This window comes from Synchiropus splendidus, chromosome 5, assembly GCF_027744825.2.
Source record: "Synchiropus splendidus isolate RoL2022-P1 chromosome 5, RoL_Sspl_1.0, whole genome shotgun sequence".
NCBI classification, from domain to species: Eukaryota; Metazoa; Chordata; class Actinopteri; order Syngnathiformes; family Callionymidae; genus Synchiropus; species Synchiropus splendidus.
In genome coordinates, this window is record NC_071338.1 from 16,290,993 (window position 1) to 16,309,456 (window position 18,464).

At 43.3% G+C, this 18,464-nt stretch overlaps 1 protein-coding gene across 2 annotated transcripts in view; it reads left to right on the plus strand.

Moving 5' to 3' along the window:
- mpped2a (metallophosphoesterase domain containing 2a) overlaps positions 1 to 9,607 on the plus strand; it is a 44,075-nt gene extending 34,468 nt beyond the window's left edge. For both annotated transcript variants that reach the window (XM_053866496.1, XM_053866497.1), the window contains exons 5-7: positions 5,829 to 5,944; positions 7,221 to 7,334; positions 8,154 to 9,607. In XM_053866496.1, the coding sequence (XP_053722471.1) occupies positions 5,829 to 5,944; positions 7,221 to 7,334; positions 8,154 to 8,272 (349 nt within the window). In that variant the 3' untranslated portion in view covers positions 8,273 to 9,607. The remainder of the gene's footprint in view (positions 1 to 5,828; positions 5,945 to 7,220; positions 7,335 to 8,153) is intronic.
- Positions 9,608 to 18,464: the final 8,857 nt, after the last annotated feature.

An 18,464-nucleotide genomic window follows, 5' to 3' on the forward strand; every position in this document is an offset into this window, starting at 1 on the left:
AAATGCTAGACTTTATGTCTGCAGCAGCTTCCAATGTTGTAATGGCTTCCCATTAACTGCACGATAGTGATTCATGCGAAATCACGATAAATCCAGGTAACTCGCATCACGTCTATTGCACTGAGCTTAAAAAATGACTGATGGTTGACGCAAAGTCTTTCACGCTGATTGTTTTTGTCAAGTTGAGAGCCACCTCATGAAGATTTAAGCGCTGTTTTCAGTAAAATGGAAAAAGACAACTTTATTGTGATTTGAGAACCAACACGTTGACATCCTGTTAACAAATTTGTTGTGGCGTAATCCTTAAGTGCTCTGAGTCACTCTCTTCCAGACAGAAATTTTAAGTTACTGCTTTGACGAGAATGCAAGTCTGTGTGTGTGTGTGTGTGTATCACAGAGGTGAGGGGAGTCAAGGAGGACGCCTCATAAATGTAATGCTGGCAGAGGAAACACTCCTAATCTGCCTTCTCTTATTTAATTTCCTGCCACTGTGTTTGGCATTTACCCTTTTCCTATGGTTCCCTGGCTTAGTCTGCTCATCGTATTCAAGCGCTCAAACACACAGGTACCAAGACTTGTACGCCGTGAAAGCTGGGAGCTGCTGGTCGTGGGCAGCAGCTGTGTTTGCTGCGGAGCATCTGCCTGCCGATGCTGCTGTTGTTGTTTTACATTAGCGGCCTGCAGGTTAAACTGCGGCTGGTTGCACCTCAGCATGAACACACTGTGTTCGCAAGTGTGTCATCCTTTTCTACTACAGGTAACATACAACTTACGACCTGCTCGATTTATGTCCACCCGTACTTACGACCACGGCCAGCAGATGCTTTTTTTTTTTTTTTTATTTCAATGTCTGGCACCGCAGCACGTAGCGGCCCAGCAACGCGTACAACAGTGACGGCAGCACAGTATCCCAGCATCTCACTCTCACACAGCCATCTACCACTACAGTAGTAGCTATAACCCTTGCATTGTCTATTTTGAATGGCATTCGACTTCGACTTCGACCAGTTGGTCGGAACCGATCCGGTTGGAAGTCGGATGGTACTTGAAATTTTGATCCTGTTCAGAGTCAGCCAAGTCTGGTGCTTAACCCTTAACGCCTGAGCATTTGGCTGCTAGAGCACACCAAGATTAATCTTTTCTTCACTCCATCAGTCACCGGGCACCAGTTATTAGTTCTGGGACAGAGAGAGAGAACACTTAGTTACTCACTCACACACACACACACACACACTCCTTCAGCCAAATACACATTTGTGTGCGTCGAGCCTCTTCATCCTTGTGGCTTTACCTTCTAGCATGTCCCCAAAGTTTGCAACGGTGGCCTTGGTGGTGAGAGGCCATTTTTCAAAATGCAGCCGGTCTCCACTTGGCTCCTTTTAATAAGGGTACCTGGACCCTGGGATTACTCACACCAGCACCCAAACACACACTCGCTGCTTTCCACATTCTCATACGGCCCAGTGTCAGGTGGTTTGTCCCGGGAGGCATATAAAAGTCCCATTAACATGGCCTTCCTCATTGGTTCTGACAGGTTGATCAATTAGAGCCCTCCCCCCTCTGACCTCTGGGTCACTGTGACTCAAGAGGTCAGACAGTATGGATTGCTGCACCTGCATGTGCTCATGCTCTACTTTCTTGCTGTCTCTGGGTGGAGACAGTTTATCGTGTGTGTTGCAGCTCAAACGGTTTTGAGCTTTTGAATATGTACATGACCCAAATTGACAAAGAGGTGTAGCACAACAGTCATGTTTCTGATTACTTTTTTACACTAATCTTATATGTTTGATTTGCATTTTTTAGAAGACTAATATTTGTGTGTGATATATCAGACATTTGTTATGATTTCTCACTCGTGTTTTCTTTTTATTTTATCCTCGTTCCCAATTTCTGTTACGTATCGGGTAATTGGCGGTTTAGTGGAAGCAGATTGTGAAACAGGCGATTGTTTAAGCAGGTCAGGAGCACAACAGTGTGCGGGGCTGTTGAGGTGTTAAAGATGGTTGAAATGACCCATTCATGGATGGAGGAGTTTAATTAACAGGCATGATGGGAAGACTGATATGTTCACTCCTGTGTTTGTGCGTCTATTGCAGGCATTTTTGGGGGGAGGGGTCTCTTGTCCTGTCTGGAGACCTGGACTGAGCCGCTCGGGGGAGCAACGGGGTTAAGAGCTGTCACGCCCAGAGAGACGCTGTGCTGCCGTGCTAATGATGTCCACCAGCCTAATTGAATATTGACGTTCTGTACGCCGGCTAAATGGCTTCTGCCGACTCCACCTCCGCTGCGGGCCCATTTTTAACCCGTTACCTCCCATTGTTTCCCCGGGGGATCATTCAAAGTCCCGTTACCAGGGTTACTGGCCTTTCTGCTTGCATGCTGCAGACTTTCTGTCCCTTAGATCCAAGCACAAGCCGAGATATTTTGGAGTTTCTCTGGGTTGCTGCATTCTTGTCCCTCTTTTTTAATTGTCCCTTTGTTCCCGTCACATTTTATGTGGGTGGTTTACGTCCTATAATTCTCAGCGGCGACGCTCCTCTGTTGCCACGGTTACTGGTTCCTGATGGCAAGTGTCAAAGGATGAAAGGGCTATTGGATGTTGCTTCATCTGACTTTAACACACACACATGCACTGTTGGCTTAGAAGCGGGTTTGCATTTTGTTCAACACACAAAGAGCTCCAGTAAAGTACAATAAAACCTGTGTCACCTTCCTTTACGTGATATGATTAACCTTTGTCTAACAAATTTACTCTGGTAGATGGCAAATCAACCAACAGTGGGAACATTGTGCTGTCAAAGTTTCAGTGTTAACGCTCAGATTAATATGTTTGTAAAAAGAAAAGTGGAACAAAAGCCGGTTGTGTTCATATATTTAATAGGGTCGTGTATTGGCAGGTATCTGGTGATACAATACGCATCCTGATACAGGAGTGGTGATATGATACATTGCAATATATTGCAATACTGTTTCAACAAATACTTACAATCCTCTTCTTTTCTTCTCTTTTTTTTTTTGAGGCATGCGTCACCATATACATGGCCCACATAAAGAGCAAGAATGGATGTGTGAAAAGCATCTTTGTTTTTTTTTGCTGGGGCCTTGTATTATTTCATTGTTACAACCTTTTTGCTTCTGTGACTAGATGTTAGTCTTTCTAGATGGGCGACTTGTTCACCTTCCTGTTTATCATTGCCCATAGTTCCTAGAAAATGTTGTCTCTCTCTTGAAAGGACTTATTATTTTAAAAAGTGCACAAATTCGCTACAAGATCTGATTTGCTTCATCCGCAAGGAACATTCTATCACATCCGTGTTGGTCAATAATTTGTCTGATCAATATTGTGAATAATAATCCTAAGTCCTCCTGTGTCACGCTCTGTGCAGCTCCAGTGGCAGCCATGTTTCCAAGATAGAAGTGGCCAGTCTTCCCTGTAATCCATTAGCTGTGATCAGTATGATTAGTTGTAATTCATCAGTCCAGACTGTGGCACTCACTCCTCTGGCTCCTCACTTCTCATTTCTACATCCATTTCTCAGCTCTGGATGGAGGGAGAGAGCCGTTAAATCAAAGTTCCAGGTTCGCGAGTGCAGAACGGTTCAATATAGATCGACCTGCAGACCCAAATTAGTCAGCCTATTACTGCCGGTTTTTCACCCACAACCCAGAATTAATGTGTTTTCTTACTCTACATTAAACCACTAGCATGTTTGGTTGCCTTTCTGAAAGCCTAGTGGGATGCTGATCCTACGTCTTGCAGCCTCGGTTTGTCCCACACAGTTCACTCGTGAACAACCAGTATTGATCCGGTCCACAGCATCCATCCCTCACTGTAACAAAGCCTATTGATGTTTGGGAGCCCTCATTTCCCACTGGTCAAATACAATATCCAGCTCCCTCGCTGGAGGCAGCTCCCAGCTTCCCGAGAATGTCCCATCCATCCGGCGCAGACCTTAAATTAAAATTAAAGTCATATTTGCTAGGTGAGTTTTCTGGAGTCGGTTAGTATTCCGTGGCGCAGCAGTGTGATAATCTATCTTCCTTTCCTCCGGTGTCAGACTTCTACTGCCATTACCACTATTGTGATAAATGAAGGCTCAATTTATCAACCGGCATCTACTCCATTTCTTGTTCTCCCTTCAGAGTCCCTGCCCCCCGCTCCCAGATCTCACCTCCACACGCTTCACTTTATTTCTCATCTGTTTACCTCTGACCGCATCCATCCATTCTCGCTCCCCTTCACCCTGTTAGAGCTTCTCTTTGTGTCTGGTGAGGAATTCTGAATCGGTAGCCATCACCTTGTTGCTGCACCCTGGCTGCGGATGTGGGCACATCTGCTGTCAATCTATCTGGTTTGTCGTCAGGAAATTGCTCGATTGACAGATGATGGTCCGTCTTGTTCAGCATATCATTACGCACATTTACATAAAATGTAATTTCTTCCTAAATTATGCTTCCTCAAACGTGTGTTTAGATTTGTCACGAGTTGACAGTCTGATCAATTGAATTAGTGTCCGTCAGGCTTGAACATTCCCAGCCACACAACCGGAACACAATACCTTTTCTACTGTTTAACTGTGACAACATAAATAAAATAGGGAGGAGGCAGAATTTGGCACTAAACAAAGCTGATCTATTGGGAGTCCATCCCATTCAGAAATAAGCAATGTCTAAATAACACAACAAAATTGTGTTAATGTTAATAACACTCGTGATTATTAAAAAAAAAATGGATATTTTGATATTGAACTGTTTTTCCACACTTGCACCTCGGCGCGGGCTCCTGAACACATGATGAATGTGGTGCAACAGGGGGATGAGGGTCCATAAGTGTTTCATGGCTTCTGCCCAGAAGTACTTAAAACTGAAATCCAAATGTATCCCACGTTGGGCTGGGCTCAAAAAATACATTAGTCTATATGAGTTGATTTTCCTCTGCACAGCTCTACTTTGATTGATAAACTGATTTTCTTTCTCTGCTGTGTGTTGCATGACCAGTAGTTTGTACCAGAATGTAAACGGTATTGTGCCATGTTAGGGGATTCTTCTACGAGTTAGAGCAGTGCTTCTCAAATATTGAAGTCTTTAATGAGCGCTACAGAGGATCCGCGTATAGTTCATCTACTGTACTCATGCGATTGACCCTCTGAAGTGGTCCAGCACAGTATCAGCATAAATGTGTACACTTGGCCTGCACAGTGGAGTATGGTGTCGCGTCCGCAACAGTTAACATACAGTCCAGCGGCACTCTTACTTGAACTTTTGGTGGTACCTACCTGATGATGACCTGAAAGTTTTCATTCGAAGTGACAGTGTTTGCTTCTGATATTGTTGCCGTGTTTCCCCCTCAGCAAATTGTAGGCATCAAGTGTGCGTCAATCATGAACTGTACATGTACTTCTGACATCCCGTCCTGAAGTGCATGCCATCAGAAAAAGTACAGTCTTCAGTCATCTTTTCTCATCCTGAGCCCTCGTGGTTGCACATGAGGAAGCCAAGAGGCTGATCCAAGGGTTGTTCATGGACTATCAATGAGGCAGAGAGTTGATACGCTTCAAGTGTTGTGGTGACATGTCGACTGTTCGGAGAAAAGGGAAATTTGTCATCATGTGACTTCAGAATGTGACTGCTCGTGACATGCTCCGATGTTGTCACACTGTCTTTCGCTCTTCTCAGCTATAAAATCAGCAACAAGCATGTTTTTGTTTGAGTTGACTTGAGAGGGTAAACGCGCCTGGACTTGACTCTCAACATCAGTGAGGTCTTGTGCTCTGACTCTGATGGACCTACCATGTGCTAATGTGATCTCTTCACGTCCGTCTCCGCAGGACTCCGTGGTTTAATGGCTGGGGTTTCAACCTGCCGCGAGGACAGTCTCTGCTGGATAAATGGAACCTCGTCCCCGATGGCATCGACATCCTGATGACCCACGGACCTCCGCTCGGTGAGTCCAATTAACCAACCATATTTAGCAGTCTTTGTTATTCCTCACATTATCATGAGGGAGGTTCGACATAATCAGTCCGTATTAGCATCATTTTCAAGTGATTGTTAGTATCGATATCATATACCTCCGATAATGGAAGCCAGTATTGTCAAATGTGTTAAAAATACTGTGTGGCTGTTCCTTCCTTTAACAGCCTTGTTAAACACAGGAATCTTATTAGCAATAATTCATGTCTACTAACTTTCTTGAGAGCAGATTTAATGTGGCCTGAAATGAGTTGCACATTTCAGTATAATTTTTTGTCATTAACGTAAATCAAGGGTTTGGACAATATCGGCAACATGTCAGTATCGGGCATCACTAGATGCTATACAGAATAAAACATCTTTTGTCTTTGATTTGATGAAAAACATATTTTTGCAGAAGAACACTTGTTTATCTGCCGGTCACTTGCCTTTGCCGTGGTGTATTTTTCTTGGTTCTGGCCTCTCCATCTGGTTTTATCGAGTGATTTCCTTTCCTCTCGCCTTCGGAGGACTGCTGCTGCGCCGCTCTGATTGCATGGAAACTCGATTTTGCAGAAGTGTGACAGACGCTGCAAACGAGGAGAGGGATCATGGGAGAAGAGATTTGGGGGGAGGAGGAGGAGGGCTGCAAGTTTAGGATTCAAGGTAGCATGACCAGATGGAGGAAGTCGGCCAGCAACTTGCTTTGATTTGATTTGCTAGAGTGGCCAGGTATTGCTGTAAACTTGCAGGATTCATACGACAGTGTGTCCAACGTCCATACACATTTCAACCTCATCTCATTTTAAGATTTGATGCTTTCCACTCGCAAGACGTCAGGTTTTAAAATGTCGACCAGATGTGAGACATTTTACCAAATCTGCTAAAGCACTTTACGGCTGTCACTTGATGCCATTATTTGTTGCCATTTTTACATGAAAATTCTGTTTTATTTTGATTTATTTTCCTATAATTGGTTTGCACGAATTAATTTGTCCCCAGACAACAGCCTCCGTACTTTTTATTACCAACCCAATTGCCTGATTTTGACTTGACTTTGGTATTATAGTTGTTTGGAATTATATTAATATCATGGTCGTTTTTAATTAACCCTTTTCCTTGAACCACTTTTAATATTCATTCACTGCACACTTCATGAAGCAACATCAATTCGAAGTTTAATTCCAATTCTGATATTTGCTTTGGTGACAGGGAAGTCAAAGTGTGTGATCATAGTCCCGCACTCACATCGGCGTGTGTTCCCTCAGGTTTCCGAGACTGGGTTCCCAAGGAGCTGCAGCGGGTGGGTTGTGTGGAGCTGCTGAACACTGTCCAGAAGAGGGTGCGACCCAAACTCCACGCCTTCGGGGGAATTCATGAAGGTCAGCACCGACCCAGTAGAGCGTTCAGCTTTATTGTCTTCATCCCGGATGTCATGTGCAACAATAGCTTCTCAGGTTTATCATGTCTGACACGATTAGCGCCTGATGGAAGAGATGCAGGGGCAGAAGACAAGTGAACAAACTCAAAGGCAACAGGGCGATCTAAGTCTGGCCATTCAGGTCCTTTTTTTTCAGAGCTATTTCGACCAAGTTAAACTAGTGAAGGGGAAAACATTTCGGACATGGAAAACAAAAGTTGGGTAATGTTTGCCTACCAGATTCAAAGGCGAGTGCTTGCTAACTGTCAAGGCACAGAATGCCTGTAAAACACAGGTGTCAGACTCAAGGCCTCGGTGCCTCACCCAGCCCACAGAGTCATTTGCGCTTGTCAGTACATATGTTTGGATCAGAATGGGATCTAAGAGTCATGTGAAGCTCACCAAAACTACGCTGCCTTCAGTGCATGTCAGTGATGTACAAGGACAGTAGTTTGCCCTCCAGCAGGCCGTTTTCTTGCAACAATGTTTGAAATATTTCTGGGAAATGAGTGATGTAAATGTAAGGGAATTTGATGACACTGTATTTTGATACTCATCACAGATGAAAAATGAGACCTCACATTCTGAGTCCCATTTCCTGTTAACAAAGGGCCAGTTATCGACTCTTTTTGGGCCTGGATGGTCTCTAATGTTTTGGCAGATGCTCCTACGCTTTGTCGAGGTGCTTTGTCCATGAAGACTCTCTTAATAAAACTGGCCTGAATCTGATGTGACAGAGTTGTACAAACTCCGCCTCTGATCTCGCCTCTCTGCCCTCCAGGTTACGGCATCATGACCGACGGATACACGACGTTCATCAACGCGTCCACTTGCACCGTCAGCTTCCAACCCACCAACCCCCCCATCGTGTTCGACCTGCCCAACCCCTCCTCCTCCTGAGAGGTTGTCGGACGGCAGCGGAATTAAGCTTTTTTTTCTATAAATATGTCAAGTTAAAAAAAAAAGACTTGTTTCTTTAAATATTTCTTTTTTCAAGCTGTAGAGGTGGAGGTTTCGGGGTGAGGGAGTGGGTGGGAGGTTCAGAGGTCAATGGAGAATATCTCTTTCCAGTTGTGCCAATGGCATCTTTATCTTTTTTGCACAGGTTTCAGATCTCGTTTTGACAATTCCAAATGACTTTCACCTGGAAACGTTGGCTTCTGTCAACTCAAATATTGTCAGTCTGATGCCGTGGTAAAAGATTTTGTTCCCCCAAAAACATTTTTTCATCGTGCTTTAAAAACAAGATTACAAGGAAATAAAATGGGGAAGTTGTTTATGAAGGACATGCAGCATTTGTTTGGGGGGGATGAGATGCCTGACACAGTGTTCTCCTGCGAACTCGAGGGGTTTTGTGATTTAACAATCTTGCTCTTGATGAATTTGGGTCTGATCTGTAAGATAAATGACGCTTTGTGAATTTGTACAATTATCTTTTGTTTGCTGGACAATGGATGGTATTGTTTTCTATTCTTCACCATATATATATATATTTGTCTTTAGGCCTCATAATCATTTTCTTCTCTTCTTTTCCTTCTCTCCACGTCAGTTCCTATTTTGTCATTGGCTGACAGGGACGCTGCCTTAAACGAGCTTTAATGTTCTCAGCCCCGAAAGTTGCGAGCTCAGAAAGAGTCCTTATTTATTTCCTGTGACAACAGCGTGTGACGGAAAACTGTCCAATTACTGCCCGAAACATCAAGCATTCTGTTATGCATTTCTCTTCTGATTTGGAAAATATATGTATACAAATATATATTATATATTCATGTTGTAAAACATCAGTACAAAAAGTTGTGTTTGCTGATTTAAAAAAAATAATTCTGGTGCATTTTTTTCTGCATGCACCTGTGTAACTGAAATGTTTGTTTCCTTTTTAAGATGTTTTGTGAATTTACTTCCACTTATTGTCCATTTTTTAAGAGAGGAATTGTCTTTTTTTTTTTTTTCTCATCTTGTCACAATCCAACAGGCGCTGTTACTTTAAACAAAATCCGCCTGCCTAAACATTAAGTTATCCATTGAAATGTAAATTTGAGGGTATTTTTCTCGAACTTTTTTGTTTCAAATTTTGCACTGTGTGTAAATGCAATCTTGCTTGCACAAAAAAAAATGTTGCCAATTGTTTCATCTCTGCCGCTGTAAATGCTCTCTTTTTCGTGCTCTCGTCCTCTCTGATTGTATCCCACTCATGGAAATGTTAGTTCTCCTTTTTGGTTCATTGTGATATATTTAGCTGCCTTTATATGCAAATAAAATTGCAAGATTTTTACTTACAGTGTCCGACTTTAACTTTTCATGAAATTGAGTGTGGGGTTTCCCCACACTGCTGCTCTCCTGCAGTTTGTTGGCCTCCTTTAGTTTGTACCCATTTTGTAAATATGCTTCACATGTACGACCTGAGTTTTTAATTAATGATCGAAAAAGTGTATAGTATAAAAATATATTGTTTAAAAGAGTATAAAATATATATGCCGCTTGAAACATTACTGCTGATAAAGTACCATCACCCAAACCTATGTCACTGTGAAACCACTGTAAGTCCCATAATGCTCTGCAACGTTGAAAATCACAGCCATATTTCCATTCAAACATGTCATATTTGTTTACCCTTTTTTACACGTGACTCATTTGTTTTCTTGGATTTTGTCTCCACCTTCACTGCAGGCCGAGAATTAATCCCTAAAAGTCTCGAAGTCAGCGATGCTCCGGAGGCATGAGATCCAGGGCGGTTTGCTTTCCGTGTGGTTTCTCTTCACTTGCGTCAGGTTCCATTCTTTCCTTTGTCTCTTGCAGGCCACAAATTGGAATTGTAGTTTGTCTTTACCAGCCTTTCCCATCGACCCCCATCTCTGCTCCTCCACAACATCAAAGCAGCCCAACCAATTAAGTATTCCCCGAAACCAGCGCGGCAAAGCGTCACCCCACACCCACCAGATCCCCTGCACATTACCATAATCCCGTCTAATCATATTAACGTGGGCCGCAGATGAGCAGCGGGACACAGGGCTGCTCCGCTCCATCATGGGCACATGTTGGATCTGAGGAGGCTCTAATAAGCCACCGGCTTCTGCTCCAGCACTCGCCTCAGCCTCCAGTCTTCTGCGGCCTTGTTAGCAAACGCAGCACGTCGTGCGCACACAGGAACAACAAAGCTAGCCGGAGCGGGTACTTTTTGCCGGTGTATTGTTTAGTCATCTTGTGTGTGTTCGTCCTTTCATGGCTGCCCCTGCCGCCTACGCTGATCCTGGCTGTGCAGCTTCGGCCAGTTAGGAACTCTCTCTGTTGACTGGTGGCCGCGTCCCCACACTTGGGTCCTGTACAGTCCAAGGCGATGCTTCAGTCTTGTTTCGCTGGTTTCCACCTAACAACTCAGTCTGTCGTTGTCGCATCAGAGAACTTGACCTGGGCGCTACTCTCGCCTCCAAACATAGGATGACACAGCCAGTGAGACGTTCTTTTAGAGTGGCTCGCTGCGTAAAGCCAACAAGACCACATCATATACCGCAGCGACGCTCGCCTCACGTAACTGAGCTGATCCCATCTTCTGCCATTAGAAGTATTGTGCTTCTGACTAAAAACTAAATGTCAGTTTTTGAGTGGGGAGAAATGGTCCGGGTCATTTTTGTGCTTCATAAGCTCTTTCTGTGCCGTTGTTACTTTTAAATTCAGATCCTGAAGAGAGTCATGTCAAAATCCAAGGTCATTGTAAAGCAAGTTGAGCACGAGAACTCAAATACGCCTGAAAATCAGTTTTTTCTTGACAGAGTGAGATGTTTTTTTGTCACTTTGTTGTACATCAAGTTAGGCTGGTGCAGTTTTCCGTTTTCTGCTTCTTTGACGTAAAAATCAACTGCTTGTTCTTCCCTGCTGCTTTTGAAACTGCTCAACAGCACATGCTTTTATCCATTGATCCATCATAGTGAACAACATAATGGTGTCCAATTCTCTTAGAAATGAGGAAATAACAGTAATAATCAACACCCGAATCGAAAGGACCTCTTGGACAGAAGGTTTTTACTCTTTGGTGAGTTTTTTTCAGACATTTAAATTACATTGCAAAAGCACAATGCTAACACTATTCCACACGTACGTATCAACAACGACCAGTGACAGTTCTACACAGGAGCCACCCACTGGTCCAAGCCGACACTTCGTCGTACTCAAGTGACACAACCAAAGCGCTGCTCTGGTCACATGACCGTAAGTGATGGAAATGAATGGGGAAATCTTTAAATGTTTCGAGCCAAGATCAGCCCCAAAACCGACTTGTTCCTGACATGTCAATATAACAATTTTGTCAAAATCTGTCTTTCCATTTTTGAGCTAACCATCGCCACAAGTAATACATGCTGTGGTATAGCCTCTTTACAAACAAAAAATGTTTGAAGATGTTTGAGAAAAAGATTGAAGAAGTGAATCCGGCCAGTGCCAAACCCCAAAACCCCACATATACAGTACAACACGGTCGCCGTGTTCCTCCTCGACCCCTGTTGTGCTGCACCGAGCGCAGGATCTGTGGACAAAACCACTTGTCGAACCAGCTTTAATTTCCGCTAAAGGCCAGAAATTAAAAAATCATTTCTCAGAAATGAAGCGCGGCTGCATGCAGTCGCTGGCTCCACTCTGGGCCTCCCCCTGCGAGGGAACTCTGATTGAAAAACAAAGTGAGTCGACCCTTCACCCTCAGAAACAAAACATGATTACACACATGATTGACAGCAGATGAATTTGTTACATCACCAGGATCCGCGCTCTGACTGGAGGATGCTTGGTTGAACAATTTCAGTCATTATCGTGGCTTTAGTCAAATGTATTATTCACTAATAACCGACATTTGTTTAACTAATCTCTTGAACACACCAGTGGTCCTGTCCAAGGCCAAACTTGTGTGAGTGTGTGTTTCGTTTGAGTTATCTGAGTTTGTTTACTTAAAAAAGGCCTTTCTACTTTTAATAATGTGACGATCAACCGTCGCCTTCTGAAAAACAACAAAGCCTTTGAGTGGTTTTCAAATCGTGTTTGTATTAATTTTATTTGCTCCCGCTCCTCCCACTGGTCTTTGATGGTGTTGCCAAAAAGCCAATCACAAGTTTTCACCAGTGACGTTGGTATATTTTGGATCTTCTCCAAGCACATTATGATCTGATGACTGCATTCAGGCCACGAAGGAGAAAAGAGAAAAGGAGGTCACAACGCCACATCAAGATCCATGTGGATGATGCTCATGATTGGTTGGTGTTTTAATACAAAAGCAACCATCGCAGTTTAATGGTATAAGAATATTGGCCGCAAGAAGCCACATTTTTTAATGTGAATGAATATGGTATATTACAGAATCAAATGATGGACCCACAACAAAATATTGTTTATTTTGCATTAGCTTGACAACAGCACAATAAATCACAATGGTGGCTATATTCAAGTTTTCATATCACCTTATTTAAACTGAATGTCTTGAAAATATTTGTATTGGAATTTCAATTTTTTCACATTTTTTTTCCACTTCCACTTCCACTATCCAAACTGTTAAATTAAATTAAATTATTTTTTTGTTGTAATTAATTAATTGTAACAAAATTGTCATTAACTCGACATCTTACACATATATATATAAACACATGAAAGCAAATTTGTATTTACTGCTGATATATATATATATATATATATATATATATATATATATATATATATATATATATATACACATATATACATATATATATATATATATATATATATATATATATATATATATAGTAACACCAGTAACTCCTGACTTACGACCGGGATCGGTTCCAACCAACCAGTCATAAGTCACATCGGACGTCAATCGAGATATATATATATATCTATACCTCCCATATATGTATATTTATATATACTGTATATAGAAAACATGCTGCCATCTAAAGTATTCTCTGTAATTCTAGTGGAGCTGTCGTTACTTTACATGGAGCAGTAACCTGCTGTGAAGAAAAGTTCTGGTGAAACTTCCAAATGAAGAGTGCGCTGCTGGTGAAAAGAGAGCGCCGCAGCCAACTGTTGCTGGCAGATCTGAAGGCAAACAGACAAGCAGACACTGTGAGCAGCAGTGTGGGTCAGAGGTCAGCGCTTCATTAATGTCTGATTAATGTCCTCAAGCTGATGAATTCAATTGAACCTTTTATTACACCGTGTGCATTAACAGCAGCGAGGGAGTCCCTCAGCGGGAGACGCCGGTGGACATATGGGGCAGCATCATGGCTGAGTTGGCGGCGTGACAGCGCGCGGCCATCCTGATGCCAAACGCGGCAAGAGGTCACGCAGGGAGAGGACAGGAGTTTGGCCCCGGCTTTAAACAGGAGAGAAGTGTCCAACAGAGGAGGCCAACAACTGCAGGGTGTTGTGGGGCGAATGGAATCATGGTGTGGGACTGCTTTGACTTGAAGTGAGTGAGGGCACTTTTCACTAAGAAAACCTTCAGAAGTAGCTGTCTGTGGACACAAGTGTTGTTCTAAAACTCACTACATGTGGCATATAACAGCAGCCGTGTCCAAAGTCCAGCCTGTGGGACACTTGCTGACCTCCATCAGACCTGCAGTACTGCCCATCAGCACATCCCAGCAAGTTCAGCAACAAAGTGGTGGCCCTAGTTTGTGTCCAAACACGAATGGCTGATATATAATGTTGATAGTTTGGTCCGTGTAAGTCAGACCAGGGCAAAGTGCAGCCAAATGCTGCTGTTTGACTGTATTTATCCGTCCATCCTGGAGTCAGAGTAAAGCTATAAAACTGACATTGTTGCTGTAGCTGGCATTTTTGTCTTGTGCATTGTTTTTGTTCATTGTGATGCAACTGAAACACAACTTTCTCAGTTGATTATTTTTCTTCTTCGTTTCTCTTTTCCGTTGACTATTATAGGAGTATTTCTTGTCCCTTAAAATACATCAGAATCAAAAGTAGATTTGAATGTATGTATGAATATATGTGACAGATCAGGAATCTTTAAATGGAATGCGGTTCAAATGAAATAAAACACCATAAATTTCATTTCACCATAATTTCATAACCACACATGATGTCATCACTTCCCCTCTTCCCCTCCTGTCTTTGGGTTCGGCGGCCCCTCTCAACGGTCACTATATATAATCTGGCCCCTTGGCAAATTTAGTTTCCCCACCACTGGTAAGAGTGCTTCAAACTTAACAACTTTCCATCTGTGAAATGATTTTCTGTATACAACAAGACCTTCACATGTAGCTATATTGGGATGAACTGTTTCACTTTGACAGGTCCAGTTGCATGTAATGTACATTGCTTGCAGCAGGGGTCACCAACCACTGGCTTGTGGCCTGATCCCCTATTGTGCAACTACTTTTCTTCAGTAGTCAAAATATCTATATTCAAAGGTATATTAGCAGAAATTTCTGGACTATAAGATTTTTTTCTCGCGGTCTGAACCCTGCAGCTTAAATGGCGCAGCCAATACAGCGTCTTGCTGCCAAAGTATTGGGCCTCCTCACATCCAAATGAAGAAATAACGTTTTCTTTACCTTAAAGCGCTGCAAATACGCTGTTTTCGCAGCTCCGCCAACACAGACGATCTCCTGGAGCAGTGGTCCCCAATCTATTTTGTCACTGCGGACCTTTTGAATGTGGCCCGGGAATATGAAGTTGCCACTTTGAACTCTCAGATAGGCCTCTGCGTGTTTGTGTGTTCGGCACGTGGGAATCACCAGCCATGATGAATCCATAATTCAAGTACGACTCCTGGTGTCGTCTGTTCAAGACTTTCTTCTTCTTGGCACTAGTAGGATCCTGTCCTGTCTCTTCACCAAGCCGTTTCCTCTTCGCAAAGAAACTTTCCAAAGACTGCAGTTTCTGACCCCTTTCCCGAACTTGCGGGTTACATTTTGGCTCTCAAGGGACTGAGGCTTAACCAAGAGAATCCGGTCATATTTTCAAAATAAAAGATCATTCAAACGCAGATAATACATAAAACGGAAATAATGATAATAAAGATAAGTGTGAGGTGGGTGGATGATCCAATAGGTTCAGGTGGCAACACCTGATGGGAAAAGCCCAAAAGCTAGCCGTGACGTGAAACTGCTAAAGACAGATACAGTGATGCCTCGGTTTTTTCGAACGTCCTGGACTTTGAACAAATCGGAGTTCAAACAAAAATTTCGAGATTTTTTTGCTTCTGATTTCGAACCGAAAATCCAGAACTCGAACACCCCCGAAAAAGCCGGAAAAAACATAACGTGCACGGATCAATCAGCTGACCCACGACGCGCTTTGTTATTGTGTATATACATTTTCTTCATATTGAGGTGTAAAACCTTTCCTGTCCCCACACTGGACCGTGGTAGAGTGTCACAGGGGAGCTGCTCGCTCTCCACACCTCCGAGGCTGGAGCGCTCACTCCGGGGTTTGATGTCCTGTTGTGGGCTGGAGCTGGGACAGGGATGAGGCGAGTCTGGGACAGAGCGTTACTTGGTTTATGACTTTGTCACAGCCAAACTGCACAGAAGCGCACATTCAGAGCTGGACACGCACCGGGCACCTCTTCACTTCTGGAGAGACGTCACTCACTCGGCAACCCCTCCCACATGCAGCGGCCACACACATAGAGGAACAGCGCACCTGCAGCAGACACTCTACATTCACTCCTACAAAAGACTATTTTAAGGCTTGGAACACATTATTTCTTTTTCCTTTCATTGTAATGGGAAAAATAGATTCAGATTTCGAACAAATCGCTTCTAGAACGGCCGTCTGGAACGGATTGTGGTCGAGAACCGAGGTACCACTGTATATGAGCGGGAATTAGGGCTGAAATGATATCAAGAACGTGTTTTCATTGCCCTTGTTTTAACTTGTAAGATGTGCTATATAATGTGCGCAATGGGAAACCAGATTTGTGATTCCACAGAGGGAGAGTTTGGCAAGTTTGGTTCCTCTGTGAGCTGAAGAAAGTACTGCACATATGTCAGGCGCTTTGCATTTAAAAAGTGTGAGTGTTTTAAAAGGTCATCTTTGCTTCACAATGTACCCCACTCTGTCCCCCTGATTCCAATCTAAATTCATCGACAGCATTTCTTTGAGATTTGATTTCAATCAAAAGAAAAAAGTTCTTCACTTCTTTGAGTGCTTTCGAACTAAAGAATATTTTCCATTCCTCTGTCACTGAACGTTCCAGGCCCAGTCCAGCCTTGAATCACTTCATCAGCCTTGCGTCCTTCTCGACGTGCCTTCATCGCGCGCGGTCTCTCTGTTTGAATCTCTAACTGTTGTCAGTGAGCAGGGAACTGAGATTCCCTAAAACTCGCCGGCAATATTCTGAAACTTCTCTGTGCGCACTTGATCAGCGTCACGGGCTCGCGCTCTCGTACCCTTCTTTAATAATCATAAGAACCAGGTGAAGATCTTCTTGGTAGCAGGCAGAGACGCAGAGCGGCACATCTGAGCCAAATGTCAAGTTGCCCTTGTTCCTGGACTCATTAAATCTGCAGTAATTACAGTTCTGCAGAGGAGTGGTTTCCGGAGCCATGTGGATCTATAAGCACGCCACTTCCACCCAGCGTGCAGCGCCGCATTATGACCGGCAGAATTTTACCGGCTCATTCGCCGAGCGGGCGGCGAGGGAAGCGTTGCCTCCTGTTGCTATGCGACACCCTAATTATTCAAGAGAAAAACTCATCTTGTTGATGAAATACATATGAAGTGAGTCAGTCTTTGATCAAGTCAAGGGTAAAACTTTGCGAGCTGTTTGATGTTGACGTCACAAAAACAGTTGGAATCAATTGAGGATGAAGAAGGGATGGAGTACACACACCAGCTTCCACTTCTTCACACTTACAACACCTGGCTGCTGGCCTGTTTGAAGTGATCTGAAATTCTGTTGTACACTCTTGTCTTTTCCTGCTGGATTGATTCCCAAAGTAGTAGTGGTCGTTGAGTCAAGCGATCCTGTCATGAAGGAGGAAGAGTTGGACGTTGCTGAGCAGAGGCTGAGGACGGCGGCAACACAAGGACGATCGCAAGCCATGTGTGAAGTAACAGTAAACAAGCTGAGCATCAGAAAAGAGCATAGATCCCTCCGTTGCAGCACCTGCCGTTTCTTTCACTGTTATTTCTTTAAAGATCAAAACATTTTTGCCTGTCACTTGGCTTGTTATCCTGGAGGGTGACTAGTTTTTGGGCTTTAAATATGATCATTTGGCATCAAACTACGATGCTAATGTGACCTGATCATTCATAAACCGTGAGCGCCGCCATCTGAGCATCTGAAAATGAGCACACAGTTTCATGAAGCCTCACAGCTCGACACTAGTGACAGGTGTACGATCATTCCCATCCAAATACAATTGTTATTATGAGAGTCTCTGCTGCAGTCTTCCAAGCACTTGGTAATACTTCAAGCTCCTGACTCATCTGTTGATTCCCACCGGTTCAAATTTGAGGATGCTAATTCCGACTCCACTCCATACTCTGTAGTGAAGGTCACGTCGATGCCGGCCTTGTTCCTCTGGCAGCAAGCTCTGGATTTGTTGGCTTAAAACCTCTTCCTCTTCAGAGAGCAGATCACAAACATCTTAGTTTAGTGATGGTGTCAGTGTCAGATCCAGCTTAGCTTCCTGACATTTCCATCTGACTGATGGTCTCTTGTCAATAAGAACTAATGTGACATTTATTTATTTATTATTTTTATTTTCATTCACATTCATTGGTTGCCATTTCACATGTCATGACAGAAGCTGTGAGCCATTTGGGTGGAGGCCAAAGAAATGCCTGGTTGAAATCAGTTAAATGCATCTTCAGGGCTTTCATTTCATTTCCACAGATTTATCGACAGATTAGACCCATGTTTATCAACGTAACCGTTCTTCATTGAAATGGATGTTTGCTTCGCCAGAGTTCATGAGTAGGCAAGTTTGTTTTTCCCAGACATGTTTGTGTTTACTAAACTTCAGTGTAGAGAGCTCCATGAACATGCCACTCTTCAATTATTAAGCATTTTACAAGCTTTGCCACATGAATACTGCACCACTACTTCCTAAGCATGTTGAGACGAGATAACCAGGCCAAAACAGAATGTGTGAGCGTA